The following is a 16,595-nucleotide window of genomic DNA, read 5'->3' as shown; positions in this document are numbered from 1 at the left end:
CACCCAGCACCCCCACAGATTACAGTGAAAACTAATGAGTGTCTTTTGATTTCAGTGGAAGCTATGAGAATCCCTTCTAGTTTTGAAGTAAGCCATTACAAAGCGATGCCAATGAGAAACAGGTTGCTTTTGGTCCTTCTCTACCTTGCTGCAGTTTTAAATGGAGTAGTGTACCCTAATTTCCCACTTAGAGAATCATTAGAATTGATTTTAGGAGGACTGAGATGACAAAGCACATATAGCACAAAGCGTCATGACATCAAAAGAAATCTGCAAAGATGGGACAGTACCCAGAAGATGAGCACAACCACTGAAGTTGACTCTTACTAGCATTACACTTTTGAAGATTCTCAGACATTTAAAGACTGACAGAGGGAAAAAAACCACAACAGTTCAAATCTGAAATGCTTCTCAAAATTAGCAAAGATTGACTTGTCTTTGAACTCTGTTTCTAAACAACAAGAAGCATTGCAATAAGATCTATGTAAATCGCATTGGCTAATAATTGTTTGTTCAACACCACGATGGAACCCCAATCAGAGATCAGGCCCCGGAGGGCTACTGTAATATAAGTAACATACAGGGCACTTAATGAATGCCCTGCACATAACAAACAGCACTTCAAACTTTAAAGATAAAAATCTTTGTCCTGCCCCTTGCCTTTTTCATCATTTACAGCAACAACATCCGCATAGAACATTTCCTGGCAGTTAACAGCAGCCTGGGGTTAATGCTAGAAGCACATTAGCTCCTCCCAGACAGTCATTAATTCCCAGAAAATACTGCACCAAAGTTGTTTTTGCTTAAGTAAACCATGTCTCCACAGAAAAATATTTAACACAGGAAAAAAGGGACAAGACCAGGAAAAGAACCTTAGTCTAGAGCATCTGAGTAGGAAGTCATGAAAATGAGGGAGGGAGATAAGAAACACACACACACACACACACAATGGCAGTTCCAGGACCTACTTTAAAAGTGCAATAAGATCTGAGACAGTGAAACAGCTGACATGTAATCCAGCGCTAACCACAAGCACTTCTGTCTCTGCATGGCAATAACAAAGAAAAAAAAATCATCTGCAAAAAAAGAATATTCCAGTACTTTCTGCCCACTCAACTATTTTCACAATAACCCTAAAAAAATGTTGTTAAAAAAAAAACAACCTTGCCAAATCCTCATTGAAAAAGGAATGGCATTTCTTTGCATTTGTGGTCACCACAGCTGCTTTCACTTAGGTGGCAAATACCAGGGATATATTAACAATACTCCTTATGGCTAGACTACTACATACTACAATGCATTCCTTAAACAGCCATGCTGGCTATTACTTCAAACCACAGGTTTTGAGCTACTACAAATCCTGCAATATACATCTTTAAAGGCCTTTTAACATTATCACTAGTTAGAAGCCAAACTGAAATAAAATTGTCATTCCTGTTCTCTTAATAATAATGAGGCTACAGCAGCATCAGCATAAGAAACTGAAGAATGAAGATGAAGATTATCAAGCAAATGCAGACAAAGACAAAAACACCCATAATCACTGCCTACTCAAGGTGGCAGTGGAACCAAAACCAAAAGTCAGAATATTAATCAGATGTCTCCCCTATCCCGAGTTACTACTAATAGAGTTGAGCATGAAGGGTGGAACTCAGCCAAAAACTAGGAGGGGAAAAGAAGGTGAAGGCAAAACGTCCTTGCCCCAGGATTCTGCAAACCACTTATCTGAAAGTGACCAATATATCTGTGTGAGAGAAACAGCTTTCATGAGAATACAGGCTCTATATAAAACTGAAAATCTTAAATGAGTTTCATCTTCAGACATTTTAAAGTAAGCTCCCTCTATCATGGTGAAAGTTTCAGGACATAACCTATGTCACTGTAGCCTACTTCTATAAACAGGAAGATAAGATTAATGTGAATTTGTCATAAGTTCCAATTTATTTCCTATTTTTTTGCTGGGTGAATAATTGCTAATTGTACTTTCTGTAAAGTGATGATCTGTTATCAGATTTTTCACCCAAACAAAAGTGCACCCTCTTCCTCAAAGTGGTTTTATGTCCAATTTCTGATTTTGGGGGGGACGAGGCACAGAATGGGGATGTCATGGACTTTCAGTCTCTGTGGTATGTAAAAACCTCAAACACTTTGTTTAAATGGGACTTTTCTGAAATTGACAACTAGCTAAAAAGGACTTAACTCTAACCCGATTGGACATGGTTACATAGCTCCTTGGTAGGCACTGCACCTGACTTTTCCAAAGATCTTGGCAAGAGATGCTACAAGGCTCGGTAAGTGAAGTTCACAAGCTATAGGAATCAAGGATATGGGCAAGAAGGTTTGGCTTTCGGGTTGAAAACCTCTCTAGGGGAAGACTGAAGCTCCAGAACTCCAAGACTGATCACCTGAGAATGAGGAAGTCACAATATCAATGAAGAGGCTATGCCAGCTTCTGAGCAGTCTCTCCATGCACCCGAAGAAAGCCTGCTCTAGCAGGAAGAGCCCCACTGGTGCGCACTCCCGCACCATGTAGACAACACCATAGTCTCCTTCATTACAGAACTGTTACTTATCCTCCAATAACTGCTTTTTAAGACGATGCTGGTGTACATTGCACTGCAGATATGCATGTGCTTTATGCATATGCGATTGGAGTCTTGAATAATGGCATTGAGGGTGCGTGACTGCTCTATACCTCCTCATGCTCCTGCCTGCAGATTGTGAGCCTCCCTCCCAATTCAAAGCTCTTATTAATTCCATATTTCTGCTGATAAAATGAAGCTTTTTGGATCCCACAATTAAGAAGCAATGTTAGTGAAGTAACAGAATGAAATGGAAACCTAAAATCCAATAGGCCGGGGGGGGGGGATAGCACAGTGGTTTGAGCATTGGCCTGCTAAACCCAGGGTTGTGAGTTCAATCCTTGAGGGGGCCATTTGGGGATTGGTCCTGCTTTGAGCAGGGGGTTGGACTAGATGATCTCTTGAGGTCCCTTCCAACCCTAATAATCTATTATTCTAAACATAATTTGCTGATATACAGGCAGCTATGATACACTGATTCTGATTTACTCCAACTCAATCAGAAGGTTTAGGATAAGGAGATAGAGTGTGCAAGATTTTGCAATTCAGTTATAATTCTAGAACAATTATCTAATACTAACAATTTGGTTTTAGATAGTTAAGTGGAACAAAAGTTAATAACTGCCAATTTACAACCCCACCATGCACTCAATTTTGGTGCAGCGGTACATACTGTGAAATATCCTGATAAGCGAATAAGGTTTAACAGTACATAACACAATGTTGTAATAAAAAAGTATATCAAACCATGACATACTAACTTTGACTTATGAGGAAAACAACTGTTAAAGAGGCCATATGAAAGCCTTTGTAATAATCAAGTATCAGAGGGGTAGCCGTGTTAGTCTGGATCTGTAAAAGCAGCAAAGAGTCCTGTGGCACCTTATAGACTAACAGATGTATTGGACCATGAGCTTTCGTGGATGCATCCGACGAAGTGGGTATTCACCCACGAAAGCTCATGCTCCAATACATCTGTTAGTCTATAAGGTGCCACAGGACTCTTTGCTGTAATAATCAAGACCACATTACCAGTTCCATCTGTGTTCTTCTGGCCAAGAAAATATTCCAGTAAAAGACCACTCAATGCACAAAGATATTGAAGTTTGATCAGTTTGTTCACTACTAACATAATCCATTGGTCATTTTTTTAGGAACAGATGGTTAGTCATTACTGGATGTGATGCTTTATGAATAAGGTAACTGGCTGCTGAATAAAAGCTAGAAGATGAGACAAAAAAAAGCACAAACATATTTACTGATTCAACAGAATCAATCAAGGAAACTACTATATTCTAGAGCACTACCAGACAATGGTTTGAAATATATGGCAGAACTGAAGTAAGAGTGGGGTTCCATTTGTGTATACAGCCTCATTTTGTGAAGGATCAGAAACTCCCTCCTTATACAGAATAGAAGGGTAATCTCAATTATACTACCTCTGTACCAACATCAGAAAAGCCTGCTACAGAGAACACGTGCCCTATATTTACATCACTGCACTGACCAAAAAAAAAAAAAAAGAGAAAATGAGAGACAGGTAATGTTAATACTGAATGAAATCAAATACTTGAGAAAGCAGTTATATTACAACAATTACAATGGAAGATATGCCAAGGAAAAGATCACAATTTATTGTACTCAGTATTTCAGTGTACAGGAAAAAAGCCCATAAAACTAAATACAATTGAAAATGGCCAATAGAACTGTATTGACTTGTTTTACTTTATTTACGTGAACCGGACTCAGATTAACTTACTTTTTATGATATGTTTATTGTTTCAACTACCTTGAAATGGCACAACCAATGACATGAGTAAATGGGATCAAATATCACATCAGATAAGACTGATAATTTAGTTTTGGGGAAAAACATTGACCAATAAACTGTGTGGAGTTTAATATTGTAGACTGCTTGGTCAGGGATCCAGGGTTTTTAAATTGTATTTTATACATAAAAATAATGTAATATTTTATTTTGAACTAGTGATCTAGTAGAGAGGGAAGTTATCTGAAGAATTAGTGATTAGCTACAGGGAGCTGGGGAACTGGTCCCAACCTGCCATTGCCCAAAAGGCTAGGTGGGGTTTGTGACTTCAGGCGAAGTCACAGGTGGCAGTCTACTTTTGTGTTCTGGCAGCATTTTGACATCTGCACCAGCTCAATGTATTACAAATGTGTACACAAGTCACAATCCCTTGTGGAGAGGTGTGAGAAGGGAGAACACCCATGCAAATGTTTGGAAGTTACACATTAAATGTTTGCATTAACTACACCCCTCTGAGGAAACGCTCAATAAATGTTGGTACATAAGAACAGCCAAACTGGGTCAGACCAAAGGTCCATCTAGCCCAGTATCCTGTCTTCCGACAGTGCCCAATGCCTGGTGCCCCAGAGGGAATGAACAGAACAGGTAATCATCAAGTGATAAAGTATAAATACTTCATAAGGAACAGGGTGAAGAGGCATAATACTACTCCCAAAAACAAAACTAGCAATAAAAGCCACACCGGACGGAGTCCCTTTTTTAAATTTAAATAAATCAGTGCACAAGAGAAGTCAGAACTCTTACATTAATAAGAAGTAATCAATCCCTGCACAGCACACTGAAGTGATATTGTACATAAAACTGATTTGGATCCTCCCACATTTTTAGGAGTGTCCAATTTAAAAACTATTATTCCATCAGAAAATATAATGACTACCTTTATAGTAAAATTAACACTGTGGAGACTAACAGCCTTGAAGACGCCAGTGTTGTAATGGTTTGTTAGTTTTTGTGACTCAGGCAAGTTACTATTGACTCAAAGGCATTATACCGTGGCAGAACAAACAGAGACAGGCCTGAACAATCCAATTACTTCCCAAGGTTCCAACATAAGCAGGGACTCATTAGAAAGCTGTTTCCTATTTCTAAATACTTATGAGGCACTTGGATACCAATCTCATCTTTCCCAATCCCTATTTCCGAACCAACGGTATATTATGTGAGGAGGACTTCCCAGTTCATTATCTTCCATTTTATGGACCACTGGTCTCCATCATCCACTTAATCCTGACGGCAGCTGCAAAGAGTACCTACGCAATCCATATGCCAATGACTCAAACCATTAGTTCAATGGTAGTTAAGTTTACCATTGCATTTTTTTACGGCCTGTTCCCCAAAGCATCCCATTGCCACTTCCCATATCTAGCTTATTCCTCAGACCAACAGGGCTTTTGCATACTTGTATAGTCATCTTTCCAATTAACATGATAACCCTTTTTAATAAATAAAAGGGTTCATGTCAATATATCTCTGCTCTTATATTTAAAAAAAAAAGTATTATCCAACCTTTTGGACTGTAAGCAATCTGGGCCACAGGCTGTCATTGATTACGTCTGTACAGCACTTAACACAATAAAGACCACAAGCAAATTGGACCTCAGACACTACCACAATATAAAATGTTAATTAATGATGACAATCAAACGTATGGACTGTGGCACAGAAGAGTGAGTTTCTTTGCATTAAATCTTCCCTTGCCACAAAGACAACCATTTCCACTGCAGCAGCATCAGAACCCTGATATTTTACCAGGGATGCCAGAAATCAATATAAAGTCTTTAAAACCCACTCTATGCTAAATACTGGCTTAGGGATCCAACAAGTAGCCATTCATAGCTGGTTTCCAATTTTTAATATAAAATCACTTGGCTTTAGGTTTTTGAAGAATTAATCAGTGTAAATTAGAGTATTTTGCCTGTTGGCTTACCCAATTGTTTAGGTTTAGCATTTATCCTCTCCACTCTTCAGTTAATCTTACTAGTTTATTTGAATCAACCAAAAAAAAGTGTTCCTACCCACTGAGAGAGGAGCTTCCTTCTTTCTTTCTTCTACTGCAAGAGTACTTGAGCACAGACAGGCAGTCACACATTGTGGCCAAGAAATTTAACTGGGCACATCCCACAGCTAGGACATCACTTTTTAATTAATATAAAAAGTAACTATTGTCCCTCTGGCAGTCCAGAGATGACATAATACAGTAAAAGCTTTGCAATATCAGGAAAACAAGACAGACATGATTCACATATTGAAAGAACTGTGCTTAGGAAGAGGCGGGAGGGGGCGAGAAAAATACTTCTATGTATTAGGAATAATGAGTTTCCACTTCTCTCAAACTCCAGCTACACATATGGGTAGACACACCAAAAGAGCTGGTCAGTGAAGAGTAAGTTAGACATCACAGGAAAGACGAAATCGTTTAAACTCTCTCAAGAATATCAAAACCTGGATATTTCACCCAGCTCTACTAAGGAAGTCAAATGCACACTGTGCATGAAAGACAATTAGTAAAAGATTGGTCTATAACAGGTTTCTTATATTCAAAATACTAACCCTCTCAGAAGGCTGTGCCAAAAGAAAAAGTATGCCAATTCTGAGTCGTACTTCACTGGAACAACAGTTCCTCAAATTTCCTGAAAGATTATATTCTTGGCAGATATATCTTCAGGACTCTTCTTGCACTGACAACAGGGCCGCCCAGAGGATTCAGGGGGCCTGGGGTCCTCGGCGGCGGGGTGCCTCCGCTTCGGTGGTTATTCAGTGGCGGGGGGGTCCTTCCGCTCCGGGACCTGCCACCGAAGTGCCCCGAAGACCCGCGGCGGGGTGTCCCCGCCGCTGAATTACCACCGAAGACCCAGCTCTTCGGCGGCGGGTCCTGGGGCAGAAGGACCCCCCGCCGTGGGTCTTTGGGGCACTTCGGCGGCGGGTCCCGGAGTGGAAGGACCCCCCCGCCGCCGAATTACCACCAAAGACCCAGAGCGGAAGAAGCTCTGGGGGCCCCGAGCCCCCGCGAGAGTTTTCCGGGGACTCTGGAGCAAGTGAAGGACCCCGCTCCAGGGCCCCCGAAAAACTCTCATGGGGGCCGCTGCGGAGCCTGGGGAAAATTGCCCCACTTGCCCCCCCTCTGGGTGGCCCTGATTGACAATATACTACCCAGTACCTGAATCAAAACTATTTACAAAAACTAATAATGTCATGCCAAATAGAGCAGGTCAGTTTTCCCTTTAGGTTTGTCTAAACAAGAGGCTTTTAACCTCAAGTTAATTGATTGATTGCTAATTAATGTGAAGTATCCATTCTGTCTGTAAAGGCTAGCGCAGACACTCCACACACATTTGTGGAGTTTCCACATTTGATTGTGGTAGCAAATTCAAGCTGATTTACAATCCCATGAACTTGAGGTTAAAAAAAAAAACAAAAACCACTAGTGTAGACAAACCTTTTGAGACACTCTACATTAGGACTCAGCTTCCTGAGGAATTACTAAACCATTTAAGATTGAACCCTAGATATAACTAATCTCTTAAAATATATACTGTCAATAAGATAAGCATTATCTTTAATCCTATGCAAAAATGGATTTCATACCTAGATAATCGTAGCTCACCATCAGCTTTAGCCAAATATTTAAATTTAAGAAAATGAAATATAAACTAATACATAATCTTCCCAAACTGCAGATAGCCTCAACAATAGCTCTGAGATGTGAACTGCTTCAGTCATCCAAGGAGATGAATTTTGAAATCTAAATAATTTAGCTGTAACCCATTGTTAACTAATTCCTTGCTGATCATTTTGGCCTGTCCACTTAATTCTTAACTGAGTTTGTAACCAGTTAATGTCTTCTTTGCTCTATACATGGTTTGCATTCACATTCTATTAGTAAATGTGGCATCCTGTAGTGTGTTTTGCCACTGCCAGAGGCCGAGGCAGTCACAATTGCTTCTTGTGAACAGTTCAGCATATTTTATAGTGGAGATGGGACCCCCGTAACTGTGCCTAAGTAATCCAGGGTAGTCAGTCCTACTTAGTGCACAGGGAACTGGAAGGAAGATATTCCAGAGTGTATTGACCTATATGCACTAGTTCCACTCAGTGCATGTTGTCCAGGTACCCTATATTCCTTGCTGAGGTATAGGATAACAGGGTAGCTGCCTACGTTTTCCCACAATGCATTAATACAAACACGGTTAGGCAATATGGAAGGTGCAAATATACAAACAGTTAGCTACAGTTATGACACAATGATGCTGCTGTGCAAACTACTCTGTGTTTGTTTTAACATGTCAAGTCACCAACTGGTTACAAAAACCATGATTGTACTGGTAGTGGTGATGGGACCTTTAGAAGTAGGGTGACCATATAGCAAGTGTGAAAAATTGGGATGGGGTGGGAGGTAATTGGCACTTATATAGGAAAAAGCCCCAAATATCGGGACTGTCCCTATAAAATCGAGACATCTGGTCACCATATTTACAAGAAACATCCAGCACACTCATCTCACAATCCCAAACTACTTCCAACACCTTACTGGGGGTCAAAAGCCCAAACTGCCCCTTAGCCAGATGCAAACACCTACATCTTTCCTTTGTATCTTCTACAAGGTAAATATGCATTTTCAATATAAAAATCTGAAGCAAACAAAGTGTGAGGAGAATGAAAAAAATTGAATTTAATGTCAAAATTAGAAGACTAGAAAGGCTATTGTACTGGTTATTTCATTTCCTGTGTAATCCAATAAAACCGTTCAATTCAAATGAAGCTGCTGCAAAATTTCATGTCAGGCACTCTGGTGACGGAGCTTTGCTGCAGAATTTAAGTCCAACTTGCTGCAGAGTATTCTGGTCTTATCTACAGGAACATTAAAACAGCCATAGTGAAAAGGGATTAAAGAAAATACACCACTGCCGAGACTTGTCAGCACTTGTATTTCTACAATAACCTGTAATTATACTTGGCATCAAAATGCAAACCATGTCTAAACAGTGAAGTTTAGATCGATACAAGACCCCAAGAAACACTTGTACTCACTTTGAAAGAGAGACACCACCTGCTTTCCCAATCATTTCCTCATGGTGTAGCACTGCTTGGTTCCATGGAATGTGGAGAAACTTTAATAGAGTTCTCATCCACCTTTCAGGATGTAATACAAGTTGTTCATAGTGTACCAGCATGCATCTTTCAAAACCAACCTCCATACACTGGTTATACATAGTCTCTATAGCACGATTCCACTTGGTCAAACAGTCCCTGTAGCTGTTAAGGTCAAACCCAGCTATGGTGACTTTTCTAGATATCATGGAATGCACCGATGCACGACCATCCCGTACCATTAGAAGAAATTGGGCATTGGGGAAAATTCTGGCAAGATAAGTTAAGGACTTCAGAGCAAAAGGATCTTTATTACACAAATAGGGAGCAGGTTCCCCGTGTTTAACAATGATTTCCAATAAAAAGGCTTGCATGGCTGAGTCCAGAACTTCATCTGTCACCCCAGCTTCATCCAGTCTGATTTTCTCTTTACTTGATCTGGCCCACATCTGCTTAACTGCCAGAATTCGAGGGATTACCCTAGTCTCTTCTCCACAGCGGATATCGGGGTGAGCATCTAGCATAGCACGCATTAGTGTAGTGCCACTTCGAGGCACCCCTCCAATAAATATTAAAGGCATGTCTTTATTGTAAGCAAAAGTTTTATTTGCCTTTAAGTTAAAGACAGTTCTTATTGTGGTTCTCCCACTTTCCATCCTCACTGGCTGGCTGCGTTCTTCTATTCTGTGGTGACATTCCATAGCATGTTGCCCCAAATAAAACACTGTCACTGAGCTGATCACCAGACATGCCAATAACAAGTTTTGTTTGAGTTTTCCAATCATTTTGATATAATAGTCACTTTAAATAAACCAATCTTTTACTCCGGATTATCTTCAGATTTTCACGCCATGGAGATTATAGTCCAAGATGATCAAGATCTGGTGGGAATAAAAGAAAAAATTACAACCGCACTAAGAACCATTACAGATTAACATATATCTATCACCATGCCAGATATTTCAGTTGGAGATAAATTACAAGTTCCCTGGTGTGATGTTAATACTACTGAATGTAGTACATATATACAAATTTTTGAAACAGAATATGCATTCCATGTTATACCATGTACTTCCATTATATCAGCAAGTCCCCATCATCTCCTCCAGTGGATGTACTCCATGAGGACTGGTTCAATTCCTTTGTTGTCTACAGCCAGTCAGATGACTGTATTATTACCGCTTAGTAAGATAAATAGTCAGCTACGTTATCAAGAAAATATTCAGAATAAATTGAACCACTGGGTATCTACTACTAATAGGTATGGTCTAGCAAAGATGTCACTTATGCAAGTGTCTGCAAACTGAAAGGAAAAATGTTAAAAATACGTATTTTATTATTATTCGCTGAAGTTTAACTGTGTGCTTAGTACTTCACAAAAGGAAAAGAGCAACTGAGACCTCCTAGAGGACAGAACTGTCTAGATAAAAACAAAGAATAAATCAATAGATACAATTTCACATTTGGGGAAAAGCAGGATATATTTTAAATTAAATCTGAATAGAAATGTAAATTGGCTGTTGGAAGCTGCTGAAAAATTTGGAATATTAGAATAATTTTGGCTTGATGGATAAATGGCAGATGAGGTGGTCACAGGAATGAGATACACAGGTACATGATAAATGTCATGTACCATTTCCACACACACAAATACATTCTGCCTTCTATCATATCTGTGAAACCCCATCGGCTCCAGTGGATTTGCACAGACACAAATCAGAGGCAGCATCTTTATCACTCATAAAGATGCAACTTTCAGATTCCATGTTGAGTTTAGAGGGCTGACAGGAAAGAATTTTCTTATTCTTGCCAAATTAAAAAGTTCAATATGGTGCCACTAATATAAGCATGGAATCCTACAGAGTTTTTTTGTTTAAGTCTTCCTATATATCTCAATGCTGGGGACGGAGGGAGAAGAGTGCTACACAGACAATATTTATGACCATATGGGATACAGTATATGACTCACTCACTCAGACATCTTACCCAGTACAGACAGGAGTGAAGTCTTTCCACGTATCTCTGGAGCATTGCATACACATTGAAAGGAGAATGAAATAAATTCTGCTCTCAGATACATTGGTGCAATACCACTGAAGTCAGTGGAGATACACCTGTACAACACAGAACAATTGAGCCCATTATATTCTTTAAGCCTAATAAGAGACTTGTTAAAATGCAACTACAGTTTGCATCTGGCTGGTGATTTTAGGGTATACGGGTTGTTTCCCTGGAAACAGAAAAGATGAGATTAAGTGGGTCTGAGGTACAGTAGAATCTCAGAGTTACAAACACCAGAGTTACGAACTGACTGGTCAACCACAGACCTCATTTGGAACTGGAAGTACACAATCAGGCAGCAGCAGAGACACCCCTCCCCCGCAAAAAGGCAATTACAAAACTTTGTTAAATGTAAACTACTAAAAAATATATATATATATATAAAGGGAAAGTTTAAAAAAAAGATTTGACATGGTAAGAAAACTGCTTCTGTGCTTGTTAAATTTAAGTTAAGATGGTTAAAAGCAGCATTTTTCTTCTGCATAGTAAACACAGTTGCCAACTTTCACGCAGTAAACAAGCACTCCGACTTTCATAATAAGCCAAAAAGCAAGCTAATCCCATTTCAAAACAAGGCCAAAACAAGCCAATCCCTAAGAACCCCAACACTCTATGCGACTAGATCCCCCGGTGCGCAGTCTAGAACTGTGGTGGGCCCGCTGTGCACCCCTGACTCTCTCCCACCCTTGCCCCTGCTGCCCTTTGCCCCTGCTTGCTGAGAGCAGATTTAAAAAAAAAGCAATAAGCTACAAGCCAAACAATCGACAAGTTACAAGCCAAAAACTAGCCAACAAGCCAATTAATCCAAAAACAAGCCCAATTTCTGCATTTTATTCATGGGTTTGGCTTGTCTGATAGTAAAGTTTCAAAGCTGTATTAAGTCAATGTTCAGCTGTAAACTTTTGAAACAACCATAACGTTTTGTTCAGAGTTACAAACAACCTCCATTCCCGAGGTGTTTGTAACTCTGAGGTTCTACTGTACGTAAGGCAACAAACAGGGGATCGGGAACCAACACACAGGATGAGGATCCACACTGGACTCAAGCCTGAGTGCTGCCAGGGCATCATCACCAGCTGTTATCAGCCAAAGATTTAAAACATACCTCAAGGTAATCAAAAACCTCTTCAATGGAAATAATGTGAAAGTTTCATTTACTCTTTTTGAGAAGTGTAAAAATTGTGTGGAAGGAAGCAAGTTTTATGTTTCAGTAATTCAAATAAAAACCCTGATTCTGCAAACCCTCCAAGATGAGAACTCAGACGTAAATGGGAGCTTCACGCATAAAAGACTTCCAGGAATGGGATCATAACATGATTCTGTTATCAGCAAAGCAATTTGAATATAATCAGTCAGAGCAATGACAGAAACTACTGCATTATATTTGTTTAACAGACCAAGCTAAATAAAATTGTTAAGGTGAAGAGATCAGCAGAAAACTGACATTGGGTAAAAATAAATTAAAATTTTATACTTCAGTAAGGAGTGTCAATCAAATCAATTTAGAAGTAGCCATAAGGTATTTTTAGCTTACAATCAGAACGTAAAGTGCATGCTCCCAATTAAAGAGCATAAATTTAATATTACCATTTAAAGAAAATTACAACCAATGATCATTAATGGCAGTAATTGACTGTCAACAATTTTGTCAACTTCATACAACCCTACACGTTGCAAATGCCTTAATAAAAACATACATTTAAATAATGCAATTAAAAAAAAATTCTAGAGCTTTCAGGAAAACTGCTTTGGAGGGGGAAAAAGAGGAAGAGCTTTCATAACGCAGTCAAAACAAAATATATACAAAAACAAAGATATTCCTATTTCTTTTTAGGTTTGTAACGCGGAGCATCAACTATTTTTACTTTTATTTTGTTGTTTGCACTCTATTCCCATAAACTTTAAAATAAGTATTCTGTTGCTTATGAGAACCTGAAACGGATCTCTCAACTGAAGAAGTTATTGATGGGTGACTCAGACAGCGCAAATGAATTCTGACCTCAGGAAAGAAAGTGCCAGGAGCAAAGAACAGCTTTAGTACCCAGGCTCAGGCACCAACAAAGAAGCAACTTTTAACTAGGTTGAGAACTGGAACCATCTCAAATGATGCATGTAAACACACATCTATTTACAAATGCATGCCAGTTGTTTGTACCCAAAAAAAATAATTCATGAGTATAGTGATTTAAAAAAAAACATTGTTTATTTTATCAACAAAATTTTATGGAAATAACGTATCCAATACACTAAAGTAGTTTTAAATATAAAGAAAATATGTAGCCATTTTACACTTCCAACTGTGCTAGCGAGTCAGATTTATTTGTTAAATAATTACAAAATACAAGTTTTGACTTAATTGATTGCAATACCGTTGACTGAAAGCTCTTTGGGGCCAGGGATTATCTTTTACTTTGTGTTAGCACCTTGCCCGAGTAGAGCTTCACTTTTCATTGGGGCCTCTGGGCACTAAAAAAAAAAAAAAAAAATCAACATAGCTGCAACAAGTAAACAAGGACTCAAATTTCAAGAGGAACTTTGGGTGTGCCAACATGGTGAGACTGGGCTCTTGATTAAATAATTTTTCATGTTTTAAATGGGAGAATTCCACCCACCCCAATTCCAATATTCAGATTTTTTTCCTTGTTTGCACATCCACAGCTTCTAGAATAAGACATCCTCTATTTAAAATGTTCCTTCACTAGGCAGGCTTTAAATCTGGCCTTTACTCCTCTACCATCTCCATAGCTTTGAATTCTGTCTTGATGTACAAGGAAATTACATATTTATATTCTCACTGGTGTTAAACTTATCACTTGACCACGCTGCAAATTGAAAAACTACCCATAGAAGTAGGAATGTATTAAACTTCAGCTAAAATATGAAACAGCTATATAAATAAGGGAGGGAGAGAATGTATAATAAATCCTGATGTAAGATTTAGCATTCAATATGAAAAGCTAAAACCTTGCATAATGTGTTAACATTTAATTATGTAATAAAGCTTCTCCAAAACAGAAAGTGAAGCTCAGTCCTGGATGGAAATAAGATATCAAACAATGTTCTGATTCTCTATGAACAGCACCTGCAAGTTCCTTCCTTCTTTTAGCCCATCTTGAGCTTCAAATACATAGGTCTGTGCACATACATGCTATTTATGTGTCTAAGGAGAGGAGGGCCCTTTGTTGCCAAAAATCCATCACCTAAGGTTAGCAATCTGAATGCATGGCTGCTTTTCATTAAATCTTCGGGCAAGCACACACATGACAAACATGAGAAAGCCAATTAGCACAGCAGCAGCAAGAGCACTGACAGATCTCCCCAGGGCTCTGAAAAAACAGCATGAAAGCTCTTATTTGTGGAGTTTCTTTCTTTTTTTGGCGGGGGGAGTCGTTTCACTTTTGTCAAGGTACAGAAATGAAGGCTGTCAAAACAGATTAAACTAATGCACTGTAGCACAATCCCTCTTCTGGTTCAGAAACATGCTATGTATTGAAGTATTTTATACAGTCCAGTTTTTAAACACCCTCTTAAAGGCATCATTTCCTTCCGTAACAATTTCACCAAATGGAGATGGATAAACTAATATTTTCCCTGTTACAAATAGGCTCTTTTTTTTTTACTTTCTTGTTTGAGTACCAGTGTTACCAAAGGATCCTACCCGGTCCTGCAGGCAAGTAGTTAAACTTTACTTCCCAGGCTGGATTTGCAGTACCAGTGCATAAGCAACAGTGGTTTGGCTAGATATTTGTTTCCCCCTCAATTGCTTTAGTAAATTTTCTAGTCATACTATGACTCAACTCCTGAAAGCCAAATAGATGTGTAAAATACTCAGATAGAATGCTTTTTAAAGAAGTACACTCCAGAACACATTCTTAAAGAAGTACACTCCAGAACACATTCTTAAAGAAGTACACTCCAGAACACATTCTTAAAGAAGTACACTCCAGAACACATTCTTCTCCAGATTATAATTTTAAGGAAGGTCAAATTTTAAACCTAAACAGAGTGTAAATAAAATTTTTCACTGATATAATGTCTGACATCTAAGGATCTAAAGATGCTTTAGCTTTAAAGTCTTGCAGTATCTCTGAAGCAAGAATTGTTATCTCAATTTTAAAGAAGGGGAAAATGGTGCAGAGAGGTTAGATGATTTGCCCAACGTCACAAAGTGTTTCAATAGCAAAACTAGAGATTGAATCCAGGGCCAACATTTTAAAAAACAGGAGATTAAAGTCTGGCTCTTAAATCTATGTTTTAGGCACTTGTCCAATTTACAAAAATTCTGAGACCACAGCAGCTTTTATTGAGGTCAGTGGGATAGAGATAGGCCGATTCTATTGAAACTGACTGAGTCCAATCGGGTTGATCATAGCATCATAGAAATATAGGGCTGGAAGGGACCTAGAGAGGTCATCAAGTCCAGCCTCCTGCACTGAGGCAGGACCAAATAAACCTAACCATCCTGACAGGTGTTTGTCCAACCTGTTCTTAAAAACCTCCAATAACAAGCTTCCAAGGGAGGTTGTGAAATCCCCGTTTCCAAGCTTAACTACACTTATAGTTAGAAAGGTTTTCCTAATCTCTCATGTAAATCCCTCTTGCGGCAGATTAAGCCCATTTCTTCTTGTCCTAGCTTCAGTGGACATGGAGAACAATTGATCATTGTCCTCTTTATAACAGCCTTTAACATATTTGAAGTCTGTTAACAGGCCCCCCTCAGTCTTCCATTCTCAACATTCTTAAACATTCCCATTTTTTAAAAAAATCTTTCCTCATAGGTCAGGTTTTCTAAACCTTTTATCATTTTGTTGTTCTACTCTAGACCCTCTCCAATTTGTTCAGACCTTTCCTAATTGTGTCATCCAGAACTGGACACAGTACTCCAGCTGACATCTCACAGTGCCGAGTAAAGAGGGACAATTACTTCCTAGGTCTTACATGCAACATTCCTGTTCATACACCTGTAGCCCAGTTGGCCAGCTTACCTGTATTATATTAATTGCTTTGTTATTCTGCTTTATAATATTTAGTAGTAA

At 38.9% G+C, this 16,595-nt stretch overlaps 1 protein-coding gene across 11 annotated transcripts in view; it reads right to left on the bottom strand.

Moving 5' to 3' along the window:
- The window catches only part of TPST1 (tyrosylprotein sulfotransferase 1), an 85,051-nt gene that overhangs the window by 25,082 nt on the left and 43,374 nt on the right, over positions 1 to 16,595 (bottom strand). For all 11 annotated transcript variants that reach the window (XM_044993849.1, XM_044993848.1, XR_006574382.1 and 8 more), the window contains one exon: positions 9,439 to 10,379. In XM_044993849.1, coding sequence (XP_044849784.1) covers positions 9,439 to 10,283 — 845 coding nt within the window. In that variant the 5' untranslated portion in view covers positions 10,284 to 10,379. The remainder of the gene's footprint in view (positions 1 to 9,438; positions 10,380 to 16,595) is intronic.

This window comes from Mauremys mutica, chromosome 19 (assembly GCF_020497125.1).
Source record: "Mauremys mutica isolate MM-2020 ecotype Southern chromosome 19, ASM2049712v1, whole genome shotgun sequence".
In the NCBI taxonomy this organism is placed as follows: Eukaryota; Metazoa; Chordata; order Testudines; family Geoemydidae; genus Mauremys; species Mauremys mutica.
The sequence above is the reverse complement of the archived record's forward strand: the minus strand, read 5'-3'. Positions and strand labels throughout refer to the sequence as shown.